Raw genomic sequence first — 22,139 nt, 5'->3', positions numbered from 1 at the left:
CGGCTGGGGCGTCGCCCGGTTAAACAAGGCCCCCGTTGTTTTCGCCAGGGAACCAGGGCGAACAGCGAAAAGTCGGCTACTGGAACAAATCTGAAAATAAACCCCAACTCAACATCACCAGAGTTAAAGATCGGTACTATCAACGTAAGAAGCCTGAATGGCAAAGAAATGGAGCTAGCTGAGGAATTAGATAAGTACCAGATCGACATAATAGGGGTGACTGAAACAAAAACGACCAAAACTGGTGAGATCTTTCTGAGCAATAAATACAAAATGTTATATTCAGGCAATGACAATCAAGGAAAAGAAGGAATAGCCATAGTATTCAACACAAAATATGAGGCTAATCTTCTTGAATGGCAGTCAGTCTCAAGTCGAGTAATGTGGGCAAATATGAGAATGGGGAACTGGACAATGAGACTTATTTGTGCCTATGGTCCCACAGAAGGTTCTACTAAGTAGAAGTGGAGGAATTTTTTGAGACTTTAGAAAAAGCAACTGACACAATGAAAAATGAAAAGTTGGTCCTTGTTGGGTATCTAAATAGTAGAGTAGGAAATGATTGTGAGACATACAAAAATATTTTGGGAAAATTTGGAGAAGAGAGCAAAGCTAATAATAATGGCAAATATCTGTTGGATTTCTGCTCAGGACATGGACTGGTTATTACTAACACCATGTTCCAACATTAAAATGTGCACAAATTCACATGGAGAGAAGAGGCTAGAAATAAGAAAAGTCTCATTGACTATGTTATTGTTGATAGTGATGTTTTCTCCCTGGTGCAGGACACCAGAGTGTACAGATGATTTGAAATTGGAAGTGATCATTATTTAGTCTTGAGTAGGATAAAATTGAATTTCATATTGAAAAGAATAACATGTAAGAAAGTTTTAAAGCGAATCAAAGTTGAGAAGTTCTCAATTGTCTACTATAGACTAAAATACACAAAGATTATTGAAGAAAAAATGCAAGAGTTTGAGAACAGGAACCAAACCTTAGAAATTCAGTGGCAAGCCTTGAAGGAAACCCTGATTGATTCAGCCAGAGAGTCATGCGGTGAGGTTGTCTGCAAGGATAGAAAAATCTTTAACTTCTTGGTGGACTCAAGAAGTTAAAGATGCAGTGAAGGAAAAGAAGAAAGCATATCAAAAGTTCCTGGCAAATAAGTCAGCTTGTGCTCTTAGAGAATACAGAGACAAATTTAAGAAAGCTAAACAGTGTGTAAAACTAGCTAAACAAAAGTCATGGGAGGACTTTGGCAAGAATATAGAAAATAAATATCAAGAAGGTTGCAAAATATTCTGGAGGTTGTTGAAGAAGCTTAGGGATGGAGGAAAGAGTGCTGTAAGAGGAATTAGAGATGATAAAGGTGACATGAAAACGGGAGAAAAAGATATCCTTGAAGTATGGAGTAATTACTTTGGAAAACTGCTAAACGAAACAAGTAGTGATGACAGCACAGTGGTAAAAAACACTGACCAGGCATGCATATCCATACTTGAAGTAGAAAAAGCCATCAAAGGCTTATAATGTGGAAAGGGAGCAGGAGTAGATGATATTCGACCAGAAATGCTGAAGTATGGTGGTATAAGAGTCTTACAGTGGTTGCACTGCATAGTTCAGAAAGCCTGGACAGAGGGACGAATTCCCGATGATTGGAGTAGAGCTCTCATAGTACCCATATATAAAAAGGGAAATAAAACTGCATGTGAGAATTACAGAGGTATTTCCCTACTGAGTGTTCCTGACAAGATCTATACAAGTATATTTGAGAAACAGTTGAGAAGAATTGTGGAAGAAAAGCTTGGTGAAGAACAAGCTGGATTCAGGCCAAATAGAGGCTGTCTTTCTCTACTCAAATAGTAGAGAAAGCATGGGAATATAACAAAGATCTGTATTTAAGTTTTGTCGATCTGGAAAAGGCATATGACAAGGTGCCAAGAGAGAAGCTGTTCAATACGCTGCAGTTATATGGTGTCAATGGGGCATTATATCAAGCAATACTTAGTCTTTATTCGAGTTGTAAGTCAGCAGTTAGAATTGAAGGAAGTACAGGAAGATGGTTTAATGTTAAATCTGGTGTGAGACAAGGATGTACATTATCCCCTCTGTTATTTATTATCTATATGGATCACATTATGAAGGAAAGTGGTATTAAACATGATATCAAAATTGGAGATGTTAATGTCAGCTCTTTGCTTTATGCGGATGATGTTATACTTCTAAATAAATCCACTACAAGTCTGCAAGATTCTCTGACTAAATTGAATAGCTGTTGTAATAGATATGGTATGAAGGTCAGCAATAAAAAGACAAAGACAATGAAAATAGGTAGAATTGTTGAAAATGGCAAGTGTGTTGTGAACGGGGAACCTGTGGAACAAGTAAAACATTTCAGCTACTTAGGCACAATTTTTAGTGAAAATGGTAAATTAAATATGGAAATAGACAACAGAATCAACAAAGCTGGTATGGTAGGAAGTCAATTGAATAAATTCATATGGAATAAGAGAGAAATTAGTCGGAACACTAAATTAGCTGTATACAAGACAGTGTTCAAACCAGTTTTAACTTATGGATCTGAGAGCTGGGTCAGAAGTAAAACACTTCACCAATGACTAGAGACCACAGATATGAGAGTCCTGAGAAAGATTAGAAGCTTGAACAGATGGCATCAATGGCAATATCATATTAAAAACGAGGATATTAGGAAAGAACTTGACATTGTCGGCATCCAGGAATGCGTTAGCAGAGCTAACCTCAGGTGGTATGGTCACTTAAACAGAATGGGTGAAGAAAGATTAGCAAAACAAGTGTTCTCTGCCAGGTTGGCAGGAAAACGACCCAGAGGAAGACCAAGATATAGGTGGATTGATACCGTACAAAGTGCCTTAGACGATAGAAATATAAGATCGATAATGTTGGAGTCTTGAGAAGTAATAGACTGATTTGGAGGAAAATTGTAGATAGGAAATTAATAATGATGTAATTTTTTTCATGTAGTACTATCATATCCTGTACACCCCCTTGAAGGTACATGGCAGGAATTTGATGATGATGATGATGACCTATTAATGAATATCTTCATCTTGCTCTAAATCCTTTCATGACATCATAGTATCAAACACCTATTTTCTTAACCTTTCTCATTCTTGATTATATCAGAATCAAGTTTGATTCTGATATAATCATTTTTAATATGATATGCTAAAGATCTTTGGTTGAGTACACAGAACTTTTTAAAAAATTTTGGTTACTTTTTTTTTTTTTTTACTTTGATATTTTTGTCCATATTATTGTTGCAGATAAGGTGTACATATATTCTATAATTAATTTTTCAGTAATTTCATTAGTTTAAGAAACTAAAAAATTCAAAGGAAGTTTTAAACAAAATGTGTGGCAACTATTGATCAGCCTCTGTTAGGATATCATCTGGTTGATGGCATGATCTCATTCCATCTATGTGGTTCAAACTGTTTTCATTAAAAGTTTAAATTCAAATAATTTGAATCATGCAGTGAGAACTTTCCACTAAATTTTGGCATCATTCATGTCTTAAATTGTGAGGGTGCTTGGCAATTGTTTCACCACTGCTGCATGCATCTATACATATTTGTTGTTACAACTTGTGACAGTCATATAGACTATATTGTTCAGATATTTTTTTTTTTAGCAGTTGTCTGGGTTATTAACAAATTTTAAAGTGCAGTCTAATATTAATATTAATTTCTCTCTCCCTCCCTCGTTCTTAAACCATAGAATGCAGATCACTGGTTAATAATGGAATGTTTCAAAAGCACAATAGAAGATAGTGAAGAAAATGAAAATGTAGTACATTGATGCATCAGGATCAAATATTGTAATAAAATTAAGCCATTTGTATTCATTGTGAATTCTTGATGCACAGTGCCGCGAATGTCGAAAAAGACGATGAGCATGGTCGAGTTGTGGACCTGCCTCGCCTTTTTCAGTCATGGAGATGATGGGCTCTTCCACTGTGAAGACTGTTGCTTTGTCTCAGGGTCGTACCCGTACACCCAAGTTTTGTCACCAGTAATGATCCTCAACATGAAGAATGGGTCATCCATGGCAATCTGATGGAGTTCTTGGCAGACTTCGACGTGGTGTTCCTTCTGCTCCTGGGTCAGCAACCTGGGGACGAACTTGGCAGTAACACACCGCATGTTCAAATCACAAGTGAGGATTTGAACATGCAGTGGCAGCTATGTTGTGGAGTGTTCTCCGACGATCCTCATGCTCAAATTGCTGAATGGTTTCGATATTTTTGGAGGTCGAGCTCGTTGAAGGTCTTCTTGATCTCTCTCTCATTGTCTTCTAGTGATGTTCTTCCGCTCTTGAAGCACGCATGCCACTCAAAACACCTCAAATGACTCATTGCAGGCAGCGTAAACTTGCCGAATCATGTCAAACGTCTCTGTGGCAGATTTGCCCAGTTTCATGCAGAATTTCACGTTTGATTTTTGTTCCAACTTGCTGTCCATGATGAAATCGCAGATGTGGTAACTCAGGTGGTCAGAATAGCATCAGTTGCACAGCTTCCGATGTACACAGAACGATGTCTTTTGGCACACTGACTTAAAGGTAGGTGCTCCCTGTGACTGTGCGTGCAGCCCTGTGCTGCCATCTGTTGGCATGTTACAAACCTAGTTTCGAAACTTTTTGATACCACCTTGTATATCTTGTTCCTTAGAGAGTACCTTGATAAGTCATTTTCCTTTCGTTTACAGTTTAGATAGTTTTTCTAAAATATAATTTCATGCTGTGTGTTTACCACAGTTGTAAGATGCTAGTTAGAAACCTAGCAAAATATTAGCTCAATAAATCAATTATTTATTTTCTTCTGGTTTTGTTTACACTATGAAGCACTTATGAAGTCCACACACTGAGGAAAACATCTCAAAAATGGAAAATTTCACTTGTGTGTGTGTGTGTAAGAAGACTGATAAATTCAGTAGATACCATTCTGAGGTTAAGAAAATGTTTTTTATTTCAAACTTTCTTAGGTGTTAGAATGTTTGAAGGAGAAGAGAGATGATCATTATATGGATACAAGATGTCGCAAATTAGTCATAAAACGCATGGTAGAGCAGAATTCTGATTATCGGCTGAATCCTAGATTAAAACAAGCCTGTAGTAGAGACATCCCAAAATTCTGTAGTCCTATTTTAGCAGAAGCTAAACAAGATGAGGAATTTGAAGGAAAGGTAACACTGAGTATTTGTTGAAAATGTTTTTACCAAAGCTTTCTGTTGATTTAAGAAAATAATGTTACAAATTGTACAGTATTCTAAACTTTTAATTATAATTGTGATAAATTATATTGCGATAAAATTCTTTTTCTTTATTCTTATTAGAGAATGGGTCAAAGCTGTATAACTGAGAGGAGACCTTCACATAGCCTTTAAAGGAATGTAGAGAACCGACCAGGGCTTCTGACCTAATGTCCATTCCTCACCCTCTCATGGTGCACCCTGTTGGGTATCTACCTGGATACTGAACGAATGAGGATGGCCTGGAAATTTGGGATTTAGCCGACCAAATTGTATTCTTATTGGCTTAAACTCGATATTAAATGATGGTACAACATGATAGAATTTCATGCCGGCTGGGATGTCGCCTGGTTAAACAAGGCCCCCGTTGTTTTCGCCAGGGAATGGACAAACAGCGAAAAGTCAGCTACTGGAAGAAATCCTAAAACACACCCCAACTCAACATCACCAGAATTAAAGATCGGTACTATCAACATAAGAAGTCTAAATGGCAAAGAAATGGAGCTAGCGTAGGAATTAGATAAGTACCAGATCGACATAGTAGGGGTGACTGAAACAAAAAAGACAAAAACTGGTGAGATCTTTCTGAGCAATAAATACAAAATGTTATGTTCAGGCAATGACAATCAAGGAAAAGAAGGAGTAACCATAGTATTCAACACTAAATACAAGGCAAATCTTGAATGGCAGGCAATCTCAAGTAGAGTGATGTTGAACTGGACAATGAGACTTATTTGTGCCTATGGTCCCACGGAAGGTTCTACTAAGGTAGAAGTGGAAGAATTTTTTGAGGCTTTAGAGAAAGCCACTGACACAGTGAAAAAGGAAAAGTTGGTCCTTGTTGGGGATCTAAATAGCAGAGTAGGAAATTATTGTCAGGCATTCAAAAATATTTGGGGAAAATTTAGAGAAAAGAGCAAAGCTAATAATAATGGCAAATACCTGTTGGATTTCTGCTCATGACATGGACTGGTTATTACTAACACCATGTTCCAACACAAAAATGTGCACAAATTCACATGGAGAGAAGAGGCAAGTAATAAGATAAGTCTCATTGACTATGTTATTGTTGATAGTGATGTTTTCTCCCTGGTGCAGGACACCAGAGTGTACAGAGGATTTGAAATTGGAAGTGATCACTATTTAGCCTTGAGCAGGATAAAATTGAATTTCATATTGAAAAGAATTACATGTAAGAAAGTTTTAAAACGAATAAAAGTTGAGAAGCTCTCAATTATCTACTGTAGACTAAAATACACAAAGATTATTGAAGAAAAAATGCAAGAGTTTGAGAACAGGAACCAAACCTTGGAAATTCAGTGGCAAGCCTTGAAGGAAACCCTGATTGATTCAGCCAGAGAGTCATGTGGTGAGGTTGTCTGCAAGGATAGAAAAATCTTTAACTTCTTGGTGGACACAAGAAGTTAAAGAGGCAGTGAAGGAAAAGAAGAAAGCATATCAAAAGTTCCTGTCAAATAAGTCAGCTTGTGCTCTTAGAGAATACAGAGACAAATTTAAGAAAGCTAAGCAGTGTGTAAAACTAGCTAAACAAACGTCATGGGAGGACTTTAGCAAGAACATAGAAAATAAATATCAAGGTGACAAAATATTCTGGTTGTTGAAGAAGCTTAGAAGTGGAGGAAAGAATGCTGTAAAAGGAGTTAGAAATGATAAAGGTGACATGAAAACGGAAGAAAAAGATATCCTTGAGGTATGGAGTAATTACTTAGAAAAATTGCTAAATGAAACAAGCAGTGGTGACAATACAGTGGTAAAAAACACTCAATAGGCATTCAGTCTGGAATACATTTACATACTTGAAGTAGAAAAAGCCATCAAAGGCTTGAAATGTGGAAAGGCAACAGGAGTAGATGATATTTGATCAGAAATGCTGAAGTATGATGGTATAAAAGTCTTGCAGTGGCTGGACTGCATTGTTCAGAAAGCCTGGACAGAAGGACGAATTCCTGATGATTGGAGTAGAGCTCTCATAGTACCCATATATAAAAAAAGGAAATAAAACTGAATGTGAGAATTACAGAAGTATTTCCCTACTGAGTGTTCCTGGTAAGATTTATGCAAGTATACTTGAGAAATGGTTGCAATGAATTGTGGAAGAAAAGGTTGGTGAAGAACAAGCTGGATTCAAGCCAAATAGAGGCTGTCAGGATCAGATCTTCACTTTACAACAAATAGTTGAGAATTCATGGGAATATAACAAAGATCTGTATTTAAGTTTTGTCGATCTGGGAAAGGCATATGACAAGGTGCCAAGAGAGAAGCTATTCAATACGCTACAGTTAAATGGTGTCAATAGGGCATTATATCAAGCAATACTTAGTTTTTATTTGAGTTGTAAGTCAGCAGTTAGAATTGAAGGAAGTACAGGAAGATGGCTTAATGTTAAATCTGGTGTGAGACAAGGATTTACATTATTTATATGGATCACATTATGAAGGAAAGTGCTATTAAACACGATATCAAAATTGAGGATGTTAATGTCAGCTCTTTGCTTTATGCAGACGATGTTATACTTCTAAATAAATGTGCTAGAAGTCTCAAAGGTTCCCTGACTTAATTAAATAACTGTTGTTAATAGATATGATATGAAGGTCAGCAATAATAAGATTTACATTATTTATATGGATCACATTATGAAGGAAAGTGCTATTAAACACGATATCAAAATTGAGGATGTTAATGTCAGCTCTTTGCTTTATGCAGACGATGTTATACTTCTAAATAAATGTGCTCCAAGTCTCAAAGGTTCCCTGACTTAATTAAATAACTGTTGTTAATAGATATGATATGAAGGTCAGCAATAATAAGACAAAGACAATGAAAATAGGCAGAATCATTGAAAATGTCAACTGCATTGTGAACGGACAACCTGTGGAACAAGTGAAACATTTCAGCTACTTTGCTACGATTTTTAGTGAAGATGGTAAATTAAATATGGAAATAGACAACAGAATCAACAAAGCTGGTATGGTAGGAAGTCATTGAATAAATTCATATGGAATAAGAGAGAAATTAGTCGGAACACTAAATTAGCTGTATACAAGACCGTGTTCAAACCAGTTTTAACTTATGGATCTGAGAGCTGGGTTAGAAGTACAGTAAACCCTTGCCGAACACGGGGGTTACGTCATTAATACATTGCGCGCACGGCAAAATTGCGTTGTGTGGAAAAAAATGTGTTAGGTATAGTTCAAATTAAGAAAGTATGTATGTATAATTTAAACTAAGCTAAATATTGTTGTAATTAAAAGGGAAAAATGAAAATAATGTTAATTGAAAGGATTTTTATTACTGCTTAATAAGTAGGTACATGATACAGTTATTTTTTTAAAAAGCTAGTGATTTTTGTTTGGACAATGACTGATGCAACTCTTTAAAAGTTTCGCGGTAAGGAGTGAGTGCAGAGTTTTTCAATGCCTTTCATAAAGTGTCCTTTTCTTTCTTCATTTGGGTCAATCTCCATTGTAAAATCAGATAGTTCCTGTGCCTTTTTTTAACAATTCATTTAACTTCTTGCAAGTTAAAGGCACTTTATCTTCTTCTTCACTATTGCTGCTTTCACTGTCGGCTGGTGTTACAAGATCATCCAATTCTTCATTCTTCATTTCTCGATTAATTCTTTGACTTCTCCTTCTTCCATATCTGAAAATCCTTCGCCGCCAATTGCTTTTGCAATTTGAAAGATTTCTTTGGCTTCATTTTCAATCGATGGAAATTCTTTAAAATTGTTGATAACTTCTGGCCAGAGCTGATGCCAGCAAGCATTCAATGTTGATGAATTCACTTGTTCCCATCCGAGTTTAATCATTTCTATGCAGTGGCTTATGTTGAATCGCTTCCAAAATGCCATTAATGTGTCGTGCTTTCCTTCGTCTAGTGCTTTATTTGCAGAGGTGTAAATAGGCCTGACATAATAGGCTTTGAATTTTTTATGATCCTTTGATCCATTGGTTGGATTAAGGAAGTGGTGTTAGGTGCGAGGAATTAAACCTCTACAATTGGATGTAATGTTGCGATGGCTTCAGCATGTGTCCTGGAGCATTATCGAGCATTAGGAGAACTATAAAGCACAGGTTTTGCCGTTCTACGTAATGTTTGACTTCTTTAACGAATGAATTTTCAAACCAGTTATTAAAGAGTGCTTTTGTTACCTAAGCTTTTCTATTCCACTTCCACACAATGGGCAATTGCTCAAAATTTTTTTCCCTGCAATGCATGAGGTGTTTTAGATCGATAAATGAGCAGAGGCTTGCACTTGAAGTCGCCTGATGCATTTCCACAAAAAAGCAAAGTGAGTCTATCCTTAAAAGCTTTAAAACCTGGGGCAACCTTTTGTGTCTTTGTAATGTAGGTTCGTTGTCCGATTCGCTTATAAAATAGGCCTGTCTCATCCGCATTGAAAACTTGTTGCCGAACGTAACCCCTCCCTTCAATGAATTTCAAAAATTGGGGTTTGAATTTCTCTGCTGCTTCTTTATCTGCAGAGCCAGCTTCTCCCTGAAGCTTTACATTGTGCAAATTAAAATGACGCTTAAAGTTTTCAAGCCAACCTTTGATTGCTTGAAAGTCAATTTTCTCTGATGATTGGCCATCTTATTTAAAACAAAAGAAAACAAATCTAAAGCTTTGTTTCGAATAGCAATACTATCCACAACTGAACCTTTTTCCTTTAATTGATTGTCATTCCAAGCTATTGATATTTTTTCCATCTTTTCCAATTGCGGAATTCTTCTTGAAACTTGAGTAACCTTTGCCGAAGTGTCACCTGAAGCTTTGACACTAGACCAAATCTTTTCTTCATTCTCTCGTATTGTTCTTATGCTTGATTCATTTATAGCTAGTTATCTTTCTAAGCGATGAAACACGTGTACCATTTTTCAACTTATCTAAAATTTCAATTTTCTGAGATAATGTCAAAACTTTGCATCTTTTTGCTGCTTTATCATCTTCATTCTTCCTCTTAGATGTCATATTGAATTTTTGAAATTAAAAGAAATACAAATGCAAAAGGAGAAGAGGATAAACACTGATAAATACGTGATTATAGTTCTGCTAACGCGAGTGAAATGATCGCAACTTGGCCTGGGTCACTTGGCTAGCGGGCAGCACCAAGCAGGGTTGCCGGCCGATGCTCTGCAGCGTACCACATATGAATGAAATTGTAGCGTTGGATGAATTAAATGGAAACAATTAAGATAACGCATATGTGCAAAATCGCGTTCTGCAAATCCGTGCTCGGCAAGGGTTTACTGTAAAACACTTGACCAAAGACTACAGACCGCAGATATGAGAATCCTGAGAAAGATTAGAGGTGTGAACAGATGGCATCAATGGCAATATCATATTAAAAATGAGGATATTAGGAAAGAACTTGGCATTGTCAGCATCCAAGAATGCGTTAGCAGAGCTAATCTAAGGTGGTACAGTCACTTAAGCAGAATGGGAGAGGAAAGATTAGCAAAACAAGTGTTCTCTGCCAGGTTGGCAGGAAAACGACCCAGAGGAAGACCAAGATATAGGTGGGGGTTGATACGGTACAAAGTGCCTTAGATGATAGAAATATAAGATCGGATAATGTTGGAGTCTTGACAAGTAACAGACTGATCTGGAGGAAAATTGTAAATAGGAAGTTAGTAATGTTAATTTTTCATGTAGTATTAGCATATCCTGTACACCACTTGAGGGTATATGGCAGGAATTTGATAATGATGATAAAAATTTGTTTTATCACATCTACTTAGGTTCTACTTAAATAAATATGCTAGATTATATTGGGAGCAGTGCTGCTTACTTTTTAACTATTAGAAAATAATAACAAAGATTTAGATATTATCAGTATGGAGTGTAAATTTGCTAGTCACTTGATTAAGAAACTTGAAATATTTTTATTTCAGGACAAATTTTGATTCTCATAGATTTATATTATTCTTTTCGAAGAATTGTAGTTTTTAAATTTCAGTAATTAAAATATTAAGTAGATAACACACAGTTTTTCAAGCATAAATGTATTGTACAAGTATATAAAAATTAAGTAAAATGTATGCAATAATTTTTTAATGAAAATTTTATATAGCAAATATCTTAACAACAGACATAGTGGAAAATGTGAATTTCATTAAATAACCAAGCTTATTTCCATACTAGGTAGACATGTAAAAACATTATTTAAATTAAGGGGATATTAAATCCCACATTGGTTCAAAACCGAATAAGAAACTCAAAGATCGGAATCAAAGAGTTTTATGCCGAATTCGCCAATACTTTTATAGTTTACTATATTCGACATGAAACTCTTTGATTCTGATCTTTGAGTTTCTTATTCGGTTTTGAAACAATGTGGGATTTAATATCCCCTTAATTTAAATAATGTTACATCGCCAAAGTGAAGCCTATTGGCTCTTTATATTTATCTAAAAACATGTCTGAATATCACAAATTTCTAAATTTGTGACATATGCATGTCACAAATCACTGTAAATGAAGGTGCCAGTACACTGTACCATTGCATACTATCCAAAAAAAAAAAAAAAGCACTGTTTATATCTAACATACTTAATAACTGCTATATCATACTAATAATACTCTTTTCATAGCTTTTCAAGTTCTTGAAGCAGTATATTCTAAGAAATGCATATCCTTTGAAACTTGATTATTCATCCAACTGACTCTAGGTTTATTACAAAAGTTGCTCCTCTCGGTAAAATTGAACATTGGATGATGCAAAATATCTCTCAGTAGTATTATTTTGCATTAGTGGTTATTTTTCCATTAAATAATATCTCCCAGTTAATACTTTTCAGTTCTCTTAACATGCTATCAAAGTCAGCATTTCTGAAATTCCACTCTTGATGCTTTCTAATCATTATTCCCAGTCTTAATTCCTCTCCCAAAGTCAAATGATCACTGTCACAGGGGATTCTAAGTAATATTTTATTTTTATTATTATTTTTTTTTTATGTTGGGCCCATATACGAGAGGTTGGCTGGCCAACCTATAGTACTTGAGTACCTTATATGGGTGCAGTTAATGAATGCAATTAATAATTAATGCAGTTCATCATTAATTCTTCCGCTGTTATCAAATTCAAGATTTTATTCCCTGTAGTAGGTTTTCATATTTTGGATATCTATCATGAAATTATTCTTAGTTGTATTATCAGCTCTTTCATTATCCCAGTCAGTATTTCCCCGTATTAAAATTAATTAATAATACCTAACTTCCATGTCTTCTTAAGTAACTGTTCTATAATATTATTACTACTTCCTCCACTATGGTAGCATACTCTCATCCTTAACTGTATGTATATGTAATAAGCATATAGCATTATATACTGTGCTATTCCTGTTCTCCAAATTCAGTCCATTAGCAATCTGGTAATCTAAATCTTCTCTGATAAGCAGTAATGCCCTCCCCCCCCTTACACACACACACACACACACACTTTTTTTTAACCTATTTGGTCCCTTCAATATTAACATTAAGCCAAGATAGAAAAATTGCAAGAATAATTGGCTTAATTTTCCAGTTAATCAGTTAAACCTGTAACAGTTCCAATAAGACGGTAATTAATTTATGTTAAAAAGAAGCAACAATACTGGAAGGATGTAAATGGCACGTAACCTGAACTGGAAAGGAAACTGAGAATAGGAACATCAAACGTATTAACACAAGTAAAGAGGAGAAGTTAGTGGATGTTATAATGGAGAGGAAATTAGTTGTTTTGGGTTTGATCAAGACAAAATTGAAAAAACAAAAAAGAAGAATTTAAGAATGGACTCTGTTTTGTTTGAAAAGAAGCAGATGAACAGTCAAAAACGGTGTTGGTTTATCTTCAGTAAAGAAGTAAATAATATTCATAAAGTGTGAAAGCTCACATATAATGAGGCTTATATTTGAAAGTAATGGAAAACAAATTTTGCATATCTAGGATTATGCAACACAACAAGATTTAGATATGAAGGAAAATACATTTATATGAGGAACAGTTGAAGGGTATTATTCAAAACAAGGGTGTAATCATCTTAAGTGATCTTAATGTGCAAGTTTGGAGAAGAAAGAACAGGAGTAAAAAAAATATTTTGGCCGATTTGGTTTTAGTCAAAGAAATGAGAAAGGATGAAGCTTATTAGAATTTTTGCATCAGGAATGATACCAAAATTGGAAACAGCTGGTTAGAGAAAATACAAAACCACAGAATTACAAAATATGGTTGGGATGGTGAGAAAAAAATCAGTAATAGATTATTTCATTCTTGATAAAGAAAGGGGTATAGTAATATAGCCATGTTTAAGGTGCATATGGAAAATAAATGCGGCAAGAAAAATAGAGATAGAAAGCTGTGGATGTTGAAACAGACCCAAGTAAAGAATTTGAGTGTCAGATCAGTTCCAAGGGCCATCAGTTACAGATAATGCAGACAAGGAATGGGAAAAGTTTTTCAAAATACAGTGGCAGGAACAGCAAAAGAACAAGTGGAAGAGGAAAGGAAGCATGCTGGCAGAATGAAAGAGAGAGTTAAAGAAGCATTCAAGTCAAAAAATCAAAGTTTTTTTTTTGTGTGTGATTTTCTTTCTTGACTACTTGTATTAGAAACTAAATCACATTTTAGGAATATTAGTCAAGTGAGTAGATATTTATTTATAATCCTACTAGTTTCACCGATTTTTTGTTATCGGCATCTTCAGGGATACAGTTGGTAAGCGAAATGAAGGTAACAGACTAGGTTTTAACTGACAGTTCTAATTCATACAAAATTAGTACTGTGCGAGACAATATGCGTGTCTCGGGAACATGATTTATTTGTTACGAGACATGATGTAATTGGCGTGAAAGTTCATTTCTTTGATGTTTAGTGATCTGATTAAAGTTTTCCAAATTTCCAGTAGGATTAGACTTTGATTCTTATTTAGGTTTCCTGTTGAACGAGTGACTATAGAAGCTTCCTTGAAGGTTCTGGAATGGTAGTTCTCTTCTATATAGGGCATATGACTCTTATTCCACTCAATCAGATGGTCGGGTGGCAAAGTGGGAAGAAAGGCCTGAAATGTCTTGTCTGTTGTTTTTAACATAGCCTATGTGCTCCTTCTGTCTCGTTTTGAAGCTTTTAGAGGGCTGACCAATGTAACTAACACCACAGGAACAAGGTATATTATATACTCCAGAGTACTTGTAGAATGGATTGATAGTCTTTTGGAGATCTTAAAAATTTTCGAATAGTATTGACTGGCCTGAATGTTACTCTAATATTGTGTGGTTTTAGAAGGATAGCCAATTTTTTGGAAATGCTGCTGACAAATGGAATAGTTATATTCAACAAGAATATCTCTGCAACAAGGTTCTCTTTTTGGATATACCACAAAGACAACGTGATGACACCCAATACATCAGTACTATAACTATTCCATTTGTCAGCAGGATTTCCAAAAAATTGGCTATCCTTCTAAAACCATACAATATTAGAGTAGCATTCAGGCCAGTCAATACTATTTGGAAATTTTTAAGATCTCCGAAAGATCCTCATCCATTCTACAAGTACTCTGGAGTGTATAATATACCTTGTTCCTGTGGTGTTAGTTACGTTGGTCAGCCCTCTAGAACAGCGCTTCCCAAACTGTGGGGCACGGCCCCCTTGGGGGCCGTACGTTTTGTTGAGGGGGGCCATGAAATAATGAAAACAAATTGAAAATCTTTTAAGACTAAGTAGATTTTTTTTTTTTATCTTAAAAGAAACGTATTTAATTTTTATTATTTATTGTTTCTTGGTGCGGGTTCACAAATTTTGCTTCCTCTGTATTTCGGCGCTTAATGAATATTAGTAAATATTTGCTTATTCATATAAGTTTAATTTCAAAGCAGAAATCTAAGAATTGCAGTTTCAAATATTTCACTTGATATTGACCTTTTGTGTAGCAGTACTGAAACACATCCATCACATTAAATTGTTATTAAACTTCTTTGAGGTTTTTAATTCTTTCTTTATTACTAATCGTTTTACGTTTCATGTGCTTGTACTGCAAATGTACAATAACAATATATCTATCTATATAAAAATATGAGATAATGTGCCATGTCAAATGTGTATGTAAGATGCTAAAAATGTAATGTTTGCATTTGATTTTTGCAATATTCGCTGTGTATGTTTTGTATTGAATATAAATATTATAATAAGATGTCTATATTATGATTGTTTTTCGAGGGGGGGGGGGCGTGAAATATTTTAATTTTTCAAAAGGGGGGGCTGACATCCAGAAGTTTGGGAAGCACTGCTCTAGAAGCTTCGAAACGAGACAGAAGAAGCACATAGGCGATATTAAAAACAACAGACAAGATATTTCAGGCCTTTCTTCCCACTTCACCACTACCAACCATCTGATTGAGTGGAATAAGAGTCATATGCCCTATATAGAAGAGAACTGCCATTCCAGAACCTTCAAGGAAGCTGCTATAGCCACCCGTTCAACAGGAAACCTAAATAAGAATAAAGGTCTAATCCTACCAGAAATTTTGAAAACTTTAATCAGATCACTAAACATCAAAGAAACGAACTTTCACGCCAATTACATCATGTCTCATAACAAATAAATCATGTTCCTGAGACACCCGTGTTGTCTCACACATTTTCCAGAGAAGCCTTGGAAAGTCAACCAGACAAGCGTTTTGTCAAATTGGAATTCCACATGCGACTATATGGCATGTTTAATGACATCATCTACATTTATGGTCCTACAAATTTACCCTCATACAACATTTGAAGAATTTGAAGAAAAAGACAATAAGAAGATATGCCAGGATTTCTGTAACGAAATGATCAGTAGGATAAAACAAAGCAAGGACTTTTTGGATGTGATTGTTTTCAGTGACAAGTGCACTTTTCATGTAAGTGGACAAGTTAACACAACTGCAGAATTTAGGGAAGCAAAAATCCACATGCCATCATAGAACATGTTCATGGCACCCTAAAGGCTAACTTTTTTTTTTTGCACCACAAGCAAGAAGAAAGTGTACTTACGCTTCTTTTTTTTTTTTTTTTGAGTACTGGTGGCACATGCCACCAGTACTCCAAATGTATCTGGACATGCTGCAAGGGTACCTAATACCACAATTAGATGATGACCGCAAATGTTGCTTACATTTCCAGCAAGACGGAGCACCTCCTCATTACTTGACAGGTGTCATACCTTGACACCCATTTTCTAGTCAGGTGGATCAGTAGAGGGACACCTGTAGCATGGCCACCACGTTCCCCTGATCTTACACTGTTAGATTTTTTCTTGTGAGGTTTTGCGAAAGATCGAGTGTTTGTATCACCACTACCAGCCAGTTTGGATGAGCTGCGTTCCAGAATTACTGCTACCATTTCTGAAGTTATGCCAGATATGCTCTGGCACATGTGGCAGAAAATTGATTATAGATGGGACATTGTAGAATTATTAGAGGCAGTCATATCGAACTTTAATTATCTATGTTGAAACTTCAAGTGTTCTGCTACATTGGCATGATAATAAAAATTGTTCATTTATCGCTATTACCTTCCATTGTCATTCAAAGTTGTATACCCCCCTTTTGAAACACCCTGTATAATTTATAATATACTACAGTTTATAAACAGTCAAAGACTCAGGGGCATTGAGAATTTGTTTGCTCTTCCTTTATGTGAGATATGCCATAATTTGTTATCCATGTTCATAATTTTGTTGAAAAATAATTGATACTGGCCCTTTTGTTGAAAAATAATTGATATTTGATTAACTTGTAGTAGCTTACAACTATTAAAATCCAGTTTTATTCTTAATATTTGTGTAGTCAGTTTGAATAAAGTTTTGCATGCTGAATTCAAAGGACTCACTACCTCCATTCCTCACACGTGCACACAAACTTTATATCAGTATTATTAATATCAATAGATAACTCAAAAATAAGCACATATCTGTATACACATAACTAATTAAAAACATGATCAGACCAGTTTATCACAATTTACCACATTTAAATAAGAAAAATTATGCTTTCAGCAGCAGTTACATCGCACTTTCTAATATCCTCTTGAAAAGACAAACAGCAATATGACTAGACAGTTATTTGTTTATTTTGTCCTGAAATGTATTTGCCTCAATGAGTGTTACTGCATTTCTTAATGCTGCTTTTTGTGATACTCCTTGTTTCTCCAAAATTATTCATTCACATAAATTGATATTAACATGTTACTATCAAATTATGTAAATGAATGAAAGTGAAAAAAACAGTTATGACAAAAGCATCGTTTAGAAATTTGTTGATGAAATGCATTTTATTTTACTTCTTTTTCATTGATATTTTAATAGGTTATAGCCTGTTTGAAACAAGAATATAGAAAAAATCGCCTCTCTAACCACTGTGAAACTGAAGTAGTACATATCATGAGAGAATCTGCACAGGATTATCAGCTGGATCCACAGTTAGTTCATGCATGTTCTAATGTGGTAAGTTTTTATTTTGTTTATGTACACACACACACACACACACACACACACACATCTTACATTTTCTTTGTATTATGTTATACATAGTTTTAATTATTAAAACATGTCGAAATTTTTGCAATTCCTACAAAATTACAGGTTTCGATTTTTTTTTTTTTGTTTCTGTTGTTGTATTCTTACCAAAACAAATGTTTTTACTTCTTGGTAATTATATTTTACTGAATTAGAAAGTTTTCTGTTATGCACATAGTATATTTATAATATACTACAGTTTTATAAACAGTCAAAGACTCAGGGGCACTCAGAATTTGTTTACTCTTCCTTTATGTGAGATATGCCATAATTTGTTATCCATGTTCATAATTCTAACCCTGAAGAAACAACTGGCCCTTTTGTTGAAAAATAATAATAATACTTATCATTGTTGATCTTTCGTGAGGAGACTTAAATTCATCTAGAGCAATAGCATGAATTCCACAAATTATCCATATTCCTACTATATACATAAAACTACTATGAGACATATTTGATTATTCAGCATAATTGCTCCTTCCCTAAAAATAAATAACTCCATACAGTGTCAAGTATTCTTAGGAAATCCTTAGGTTATCTTCCCAAATATGAAAACAGTATTCAATGGTTGCATAGTTTTGTGATTTGTATAGTTAATAGTAGCTATTCAGAAGTAAGTAACTGATTGAGCAAAAGAGGAAACCTAACATCTTGGATACTGAGGAGGTTATTTATAATATGTTTTTTGTCAAAAGCTAACCCAAGAATAGAAACCCCCATGTCCGAAGATTTGGACATTGTCACAAGTAAGACTGGATGAAGAAAGTTCTTTTTTAAGAGAAATTAAACAGGATTGAGTTTTACTAGCATTGAAATTACAAGATTATCAGAATCTCATGAAAGAATAGTTTGGAGATCAGAAGAATTTGGAGTTGTAGAGGTTGATATTCTGGAAGTTTTGTTGATTTGTGTAGTGCAAGCATAGTCCACCTGCACTGCATATATTATGGAGATGTCCTGTATTACTTTATTTAATAAAATTTGTGCAAATGTTAACTTCTGTGTTTATAATTATCAAGTATTTTCTTAATGGAATTAATTATACTCTAAGAAAAATATAACTTATTGACTGCTTTATAAAAAAAAAAAAAATCTAGCATTGTGCATATTATGTTTGCATATAATGTTTTTTTTTTTTAAGATAATAAATATGAGAAGACTTAAAAATATTTGTTAAAAACAGCTATCATTATTTCAAATCTTATAGCTGGATATATTAACCTTTGAATGTATTTGCTCACTACCAACAGTGCTAATTATACTATAGGTATATAGTAGCCTTTTGTGACTGAAAGGCTACTATATACCTATTTTATGGAGATTCTTCTCCCTAGAAGAATGCATGGGGGGGGGGGCATGCATGCAATGGGACACTGCCAACACCTATACAGATGTGTTATCATTTTATTCAACTTTTCCTGCTAGCAGTGGATGCGTACCAGCACCTATTGTTTTAAAATTAAAAAAAAAAAAGCATTATGTGCGTGTGTTTTATATACATATATATACACACACAAATCAATAATAAACACTCCTGTTTTCAAGAAAAATGCTTCTATGTTGGAAAAAGCAAAAAGCACAGTAGATCATGCAGGAAGGATATAGTAACTGGAATATCGGCTCTTAAAGGGAGAGAGTATAGAAGTTTTATTTTTTATGGAATTAAGAAAAAATGAAGAAAAATTCAAGATGATTTTTTTCCTTATGGCACTTAGAAAAAGCTGGCAGAGTTTGGAAGTCCATATATATATATATATATATATATATAAAAATTAGTTTGAATGACTATATACCGAGAATGAAAAAAAAAAGGTTTAATGTTAAGATATTACTAGTTTCGTTGAATAAATCAACTTCTTCAGGTATCACAGGCAAAGAATTATATATATAAAATAACAGAGACATGATAAAATTACATTAACAGATCTAGTATAAAACACAATAGTATATTTTAAAACAGGAATGCGTGCTGGAGTTCCAATTGAAGCTGACTACGTGCGTGAGCTGTCACGAGTGCGCCAATACTGGATAGTGGCAATGTGTGCATCAGAAAGATTGTAGGGCTGTTGTTAATATGGGATGAATCGAGGGATATTTCTCTAGATTCGATAGTCTTTCTTTCGAGTTCAACATAACACACATGGATATTAGAAGTTTGTGGCCAGTCTACGAGGTGTTGGCGGTCTTCATCCAAGTTGATAGAGAAGAGAACGTGGCTAGAGAGATTGCGCCCTGGTCCTATTGTAGGAGGTCTCTTTAGTGTTCTTCCATACGTAAAAGGATGGATTTAGTTGTCTGGCCATACTATGGTGCCACATTCACTCAAAATCTTGTAGACTCCTGGATACTGAATAGGAAGATGTTTCACTTTAGGTCTACTTAGTATGGAGCGAAGTTTTGGAAACGTAGTAAAGCAAGTTCTAATGTTGAATTTCTTAAGATTATTTGCCAGTTTTGGGGAGAGAGCTGATGTATGGCAACGATATAAAAGCTCTTGGGGAGAAGAATCTTCAATAGTTGAGCGATGGAAAGAGAAAAATTTTATCAATCTTTTTAAGAGAGAAACCATTGTTGACAAAAGTCCTTTTTAGTAAATGGAGTTCATTTTCAATTTCTGTTTCATCTGTTAGTAAAGATCTGGCTGGATGTGCCAGGGTTGAAATAATACCAAATTTTTGCGGAGGGTAGTGATGGGAAGAAGCATGAAAGTATCTGTCTGTGTGTGTGTGGGTTTTCTAAAAATGGGGATTTTGATATTTTCAGCACATCTCGTAAGTTTTATATCCAGAAAGGGGAGACAGTCGTTGGATTCCAGTTCATAGGTAAAATTGATTTTCTCATGAAACTTCTTGAGGTGGTCTAGAAAAGAATTGAGGTTGTTGACACCGTACAATAGACCTAAAGTGAAACATCTTCCTATACTCTCTCTTGCCACGTTCTCTTCTCTGTCAACTCGGATGAAGGCCACCAACACCTCGTAGACTGGTGGCAAACTTCTAATATCCATGTGTGTTATGATGAACTCAAAAGAAAGATTATCGAATCTAGAGCAATATCGCTCGATTCATCCCATATTAACAACAGCCTTAGCTACCATCTTTCTGACGCACACATTGCCACTGTCCAGTATTGGCGCACTCGTGACATCTCACACACGTAGTCAACTTCAATTGGAACTCCAGCATGCATTCCTGTTTTAAAATGTACTATTGTGTTTTATACTAGATCTGCTGATGTAATTTTATCATGTCTCTGTTATTTTATATAATTCTTTGCCTGTGATACCTGAAGAAGTTGATTTATTCAACGAAACTAGTAATATCTTAACATTAAACCTTTTCTTTTTCATTCTCAGTATATAGTCATTCAAACAAATTTTTTATAACATCATCTGCCGATCAAAGCTGTATAACTGAGAGGAGACCTCCACATAGCCTTTAAAGGAATGCGGAGAACCGACCAGGGCTTCTGACCTAATGTCCAATCCTCACCTTCTCGTGGTGCACCCTGTTGGGTATCTACTTTGATACTGAACGAACAAGGATGGGCTGGCAATTTGGGATTTAGCCGACCAAATTGTATTCTTATTGGTTAAACCAAAATAAAAAATGATGGTACAACATGACAAAATTTCATGCCGGCTGGGGCGTCGCCCGGTTAAACAAGGCCCCCGTTGTTTTCGCCAGGGAACCAGGGCGAACAGCGAAAAGTCAGCTACTGGAACAAATCTGAAAACAAACCCCAACTCAACATCACCAGAGTTAAAGATCGGTACTATCAACGTAAGAAGCCTGAATGGCAAAGAAATGGAGCTAGCTGAGGAATTAGATAAGTACCAGATCGACATAATAGGGGTGACTGAAACAAAAAAGACCAAAACTGGTGAGATCTTTCTGAGCAATAAATACAAAATGTTATATTCAGGCAATAACAATCAAGGAAAAGAAGGAGTAGCCATAGTATTCAACAAAAATACGAGGCTAATCTTCTTGAATGGCAGTCAGTCTCAAGTAGAGTAATGTGGGCAAATATGAGAATGGGGAACTGGACAATGAGACTTATTTGTGCCTATGGTCCCACAGAAGGTTCTACTAAGGTAGAAGTGGAGGAATTTTTTGAGGCTTTAGAAAAAGCAACTGACACAATGAAACAGGAAAAGTTGGTCCTTGTTGGGGATCTAAATAGTAGAGTAGGAAATGATTGTGAGACATACAAAAATATTTTGGGAAAATTTGGAGAAAAGAGCAAAGCTAATAATAATGGCAAATATCTGTTGGATTTCTGCTCAGGACAT

The 22,139-nt window shown here is 35.1% G+C and overlaps 1 protein-coding gene across 1 annotated transcript in view; it reads left to right on the top strand.

The window, feature by feature from the left end:
* The window catches only part of Glg1 (Golgi apparatus protein 1), a 285,095-nt gene that overhangs the window by 200,911 nt on the left and 62,045 nt on the right, over nt 1-22,139 (top strand). Inside the window, exons 18-19 of the mRNA XM_090398148.1 lie at nt 5,028-5,228; nt 17,636-17,773. Coding sequence (XP_090254274.1) covers nt 5,028-5,228; nt 17,636-17,773 — 339 coding nt within the window. The remainder of the gene's footprint in view (nt 1-5,027; nt 5,229-17,635; nt 17,774-22,139) is intronic.

The sequence above is a fragment of the Typopeltis vanoorti genome, chromosome 9, assembly GCF_054136105.1.
Source record: "Typopeltis vanoorti isolate ZY-2024b chromosome 9, IOZ_Tvanoo_1.0, whole genome shotgun sequence".
Taxonomy (NCBI): Eukaryota; Metazoa; Arthropoda; class Arachnida; order Uropygi; family Thelyphonidae; genus Typopeltis; species Typopeltis vanoorti.
This window is presented reverse-complemented; position numbering and strand designations above follow the sequence as displayed.